At 43.0% G+C, this 4917-nt stretch overlaps 1 protein-coding gene across 2 annotated transcripts; it reads left to right on the top strand.

The window, feature by feature from the left end:
• The first annotated feature begins 738 nt into the window (after nt 1-738).
• On the top strand, nt 739-4917 carry LOC112282612 (glycerol kinase). Of its 2 annotated transcripts, XM_024520438.3 has the most exons (6): nt 979-1563; nt 1711-1839; nt 2040-2261; nt 2511-3354; nt 3773-3895; nt 4222-4917. In XM_024520438.3, exons 1-6 carry the CDS (start codon nt 1400-1402, stop codon nt 4465-4467), a joined length of 1728 nt encoding a protein of 575 aa, XP_024376206.1. In that variant the 5' UTR covers nt 979-1399; the 3' UTR covers nt 4468-4917. The 2 variants fall into 2 exon arrangements, with proteins under 2 accessions (XP_024376207.1, XP_024376206.1); XM_024520439.3 differs by lacking the exon at nt 1711-1839 and having other exon boundaries at nt 739-1563.

Raw genomic sequence — 4917 nt, 5'->3', positions numbered from 1 at the left:
TCTTCACTTTAAATTTTAAAAACTTGACAATGCTAGTATTACTTTAGGCTCAATTTTTTTACAATCATCAAAATATAGATGATGCTCCTAAGTTGAAATGTATGAATTTTTTAGTAGGCAAATATTGCTTCCTATAGAAAACAAATAAATTTTTGATGTAACCAAGTGATTAATTGTAAAAAATCAACACACAAAATTGTTGTTACAAAAAATCACTTGTGATGCAAGTTCAAAGTATCCCATGATATTTCAAAATATCACTTGATACTTCACCAAATCACCCTATTATATACTCTCAAATGTTTCCAATATCCATTGGCCCACCTCCATCCAGTTGATTCCACCTTTTATCAAAGATTAATTATATTCTACACTATGTTTGTCATCCAGTCAGCCATCATTCATAACATATGAGCAAGTTGTGGGTGGGAACGAGCAGAGTGGGAGCCTATTCCCTTGGCTCATACACACACACATAAGAAACGCGTGGTGAAGGACACGAGAACCCGGGGTCGGTGCAAGAATGGGTCCGTGCCAAGACTGTGCACCAGAAGATGGTGGATATCGACAACGACGGTGCCCCAATAACAGTTCCACTATATACCCTCCATATAGGGTTCATACCCTGAAGATATTCTTATTCATATACTGGTATATATGTCCGGGTGTCTATCCCGGCGAAGCTACGCTTCCAATTCTACTACAGGGATCGGCAGCTTCGAAGGCCGAAGACGAGATAAGCGGGGGGAGAACTCGGAGACTGGTAAGCGAGGAGTTTGGATGGATTCCCACGTCAAAATCAAAGAATTTTCGACTTGTGCACTCTATCGTCAACACCGCCACCCACCGCCTGACAATCGTATTATTATCGCTGCTGAATTTCTGACATTGTTCCGCTGGTCTTCCTTGAACTTCTTTTGTGTTTTTTTTTTGATATTTCAGTAGATGGGGGATGTGTTGGTGACCTGCTCAGTTGAGGAAATCAATGGATCGGTGGACTAATTTGTATCCCCCTTTGTTTTTTTCTTAGGTTTAATATTCAGGTCAATTTGATTCAGTGCATGGGAGTGTGTGGATTTTAATGTCGAGTTTGGTACTTAAAGAGGTGCGAGAGGTGGAGTGATCGTGTGGTAGGTGTACCGTGCGATTGGAGTCTGTGCGAATCGGAGTGTGAATTGTGTTGTTGGGTTTGGTACGTAAGGAGTTTCGAGAGGCGAAGTGCATCGTGCGATTGGAATTTTCGCAAGTCGTAGCGTTTGTGGGTTTGTGGTATTGGGGAACTTTTGAGCAAGCTGGACGTTGGAACCGGGGTCGGATCTCGCAGTTGAGGGACTGAGTGAGGGGATTGGGTTTTTTCCAGTAGAGATTCTAGAATTTGAGGTGAGAATTTGGTGGTGAGATGGAAGTGGAAGGGATGAAGGGGGAGAAGAGACCAGACACAGCGACGTATGTAGCTGCTATTGATCAGGGTACCACCAGCACTCGTTTTATTGTGTATGATACTGCCGCCAAGGTTGTGGTATCGCATCAGCTGGAGTTTACGCAGATCTATCCACAGGCAGGGTAATTATTTTTCTCACACTCGTTCTCTTCCCCACTTTTTGGTTTACATTTTTGGCGGACTCGTTGTGCCCTTCTCTAGCGCATTTCGGTCCATTTATGCACTAGACACGTGCAACTACTCTAATTCTCACAATTTTAAAATGTCAGGGATTTGCTTCACATGCTTCTGCGGATAATAAACTCACAGTACTACGAAAGTATTGTATTCGTCGAGAATCAACTTATTTCTCTCGGCTTTGTTGTTTGTATGTTTCTTGAAGCATCCACATCTACCAAGTAGGAAGTATCTCCCTTAATCAAACTTTCCCCTTGTCAGTAAATGCAGTGGAATTCGTCAGCAAAGTTCAAAATATGTCGAGTATTCTGCAAAGTCTTCATGTGATGTGATGGACTTTGATAAGTTCGGGGAGTTTGATAAGTGGATCCCTTTTTATTTCCCAATTATTATGGCACACTCATTTTGCATTGGCGTGCAGATGGGTAGAACACGACCCGATGGAAATCTTGGATACAGTTCGAAAAGCCATGGAAGGTGCACTTGCAAAAGGCAAAGAGAAAGGACTAGATATCCTTGATAACTTGAAGGCAATAGGGATCACTAATCAAAGAGAGACCACAGTTATTTGGAGTAGGAGCACGGGAAAGCCATACTACAACGCAGTAGTGTGGATGGACAGCCGCACAAGTTCCATATGCAGGTAATTTCTTCGTACTCTCTTGGCTGCTCCCAGAGAAACATTTGAGTATTCTTGGTGCGGGATTTTGTTTTTGCTTTGCTTTATATTTTTATATGGGTGATGTAGTGCATTATCTCTAGAATATTTATCTTTGTAAAAACACTCATGCTTCGAATCCGATTCACTCCGCAGACATGAGATGAGCATATGTGCAGGAAAGGTATTAACAAATAGTGTCAACTCTGATCTTATCTCGTTTGTAACTGGCAGGCATTTGGAGAAACAGCATCCCGAAGGTGGTCGCAGATTTGTGAGCACCTGTGGTCTTCCTATCCATCCTTATTTCAGCGCCACCAAGATTCTTTGGCTCATGGAACATGTGCCAGAGGTGAAAGCTGGGGTAGAAAGTGGGGATGCTCTATTTGGGACTATCGACACATGGCTCATCTGGAATTTAACAGGCGGATTGAACGCTGAAGAACCTGTGCATGTAACCGACTGCACAAATGCTGCTCGTACTATGCTCATGGATTTGACCACGTTACAGTGGCATGAGCCTACACTAAAGGATCTGGGCATTCCTCGTTCCATATTGCCCAAAATCATTAGCAATGTGGAACTGATTGGGAAGGTATCTGAGGACTGGCCGTTCGCAGGTATTCAGTTGGCTGGTTGTTTAGGAGACCAGCACGCAGCCACTCTTGGACAACAGTGTAAAGCAGGAGAGGCCAAGAGCACATACGGAACAGGGTGTTTTATTGTACTTAATACAGGAGAACAAATTGTTCCATCGAATCATGGATTGTTGACAACAATTTCATACAAGCTTGGACCAGACGCTCCTACCAACTATGCACTTGAAGGCTCTATTGCAATTGGAGGGGCAGCCGTTCAATGGTTAAGGGACAATTTGGGCATCATAAAAAGCTCAAGTGAGATCGAGAGTCTAGCAAAGACCGTTAATAACACAGGAGGAGTTTACTTTGTACCTGCATTTAGTGGGCTTTTTGCTCCTTGGTGGAGAGACGATGCACGTGGAGTGTTGGTTGGCATCACGAGGTACACAAACAAGGCCCACATCGCTCGGGCCACATTAGAGAGCATGTGCTACCAGGTAATTGTTTGTGTGGTCGAAATTTATTGTGCTTGCTCAGAAGCCCAGTGTGTTAATGGTTTATCCTTTTATATGAAGAGTTCTCGGCACATGGAAAGGTTGCTTTGTACAGAATATGGAACATGCTGTCTATTCAAATGTTGTTTGTGAGGTTAAGAAGCAATATTTCAGTTAGCAGGGATGGTTTCCCTTCCCAGGTTGTGACTTGGGAGGAGTACGTTCTGTCATTATTCACGTTGTAATGTTTCAAAAATATCGTTATTGCCGAGTTACTTGTATCAAACTAATTAAAGCAGTGTTATAGTTTCGGTCCTGATCATGTTTGTAGGAAAGATTAATCTTTACTTCATTGCGACGATGATGTTGCTGGGTATGCCCTCATTTGAAAAGCTCTGACATTTCATTCTGTTTTCGCCAGGTTAAGGAGGTTCTGACATCAATGAAAGCAGATGCGGGTAACATTGAGGCTACTGTTGGCGGGGAATTCTTGCTGAGAGTGGATGGTGGTGCAACTGTTAATAATTTGCTTATGCAGCTTCAGGTTAGTTCATGGTGCTCTTGGTAATCCATGCATCTTGATACGAACTTTCTCTGAATCTGGATTGTACCCACTGCTGGATGGTCACTACTCGTGGAAGTGATTGAATTGTTGGAAACAATGAAAATTTCTGAAACATTTTCCGCAAACTTGTCCAAAGTTATGCTGTGTCTGCATATTCTCAGAACCACGCTGTTCATAATTGCGTGCTTTTATCCCAGATACCCCAGGACTAATGGTTATAATTATTCTTTTTGGGGTAAGTGAATTTGTGTAGATGCTATCCACTCACATTTTACCCTTTTTGTGACACCTTCTGTTGCCTGCAGGCTGATTTACTTGGAAGTCCAGTGGTTAGACCAGTTGACATTGAGACTACAGCTTTAGGAGCAGCTTATGCTGCTGGTCTTGCTGTGGGAGTATGGACCAAGGAACAGATTATTGAACAAGGTGCTGTTCAGGAAGCACCAACTGTCTTTCACTCTCAAATAACAGATGACGAGCGTAACAAGAGATGCCTGAGTTGGAACAAGGCAGTTGAAAGATCCTTTGGCCTCGCAGAGCTTGATTTCTGATTCAGCAACGTCTGCGAATATGTTGTTGTAAAATTTCAACTTTGTTGCGGCAAGCATAGGTTAAAATCCTTGGCTCAGATTCTGTTGACGTTAATTGGGTTTGTCTACCCAAGCAATCACTACGCAGGAGCTGTCCATCCTTTGGTGCTTAGCCAGGAGTTTTTTGGCATTTGCATCACACTGGTTTCCTTTCCCAGGAGCGCTGAAATCAATAGGACTATTCCTGGGGGCAGAACCCATGGTTATGCTTCGTTATTTGTTTCTGAAGATAGTTCTGTGTAGTTGAATATTTTCCTGGTTCAGTCTGGCTCATTTTGCTGGCCTCCTACGAGTCATTTTCAGGGACGGCATAATCATTTGTTGCCTGAAGACTTGGGGTCTAGTTTGGTAACAACATACGATCGCATCGATCTTTCTGGGCCCGTTTGGTGCTCTAGTGTTTTCACATTA

Source organism: Physcomitrium patens, chromosome 5 (genome assembly GCF_059467195.1).
Source record: "Physcomitrium patens ecotype Gransden chromosome 5, ASM5946719v1, whole genome shotgun sequence".
Taxonomy (NCBI): domain Eukaryota; kingdom Viridiplantae; phylum Streptophyta; class Bryopsida; order Funariales; family Funariaceae; genus Physcomitrium; species Physcomitrium patens.
This window is presented reverse-complemented; position numbering and strand designations above follow the sequence as displayed.

Coding starts and splice junctions, on each gene's coding strand:
- LOC112282612 (XM_024520438.3), top strand. CDS start 1,400: ATGGAAGTGGAAGGGATGAAGGGGGAGAAGAGACCAGACACAGCGACG. Junction 2,262..2,510: donor CGCACAAGTTCCATATGCAG/GTAATTTCTTCG, acceptor TGTAACTGGCAG/GCATTTGGAGAAACAGCATC. Junction 3,896..4,221: donor ATTTGCTTATGCAGCTTCAG/GTTAGTTCATGG, acceptor TGTTGCCTGCAG/GCTGATTTACTTGGAAGTCC.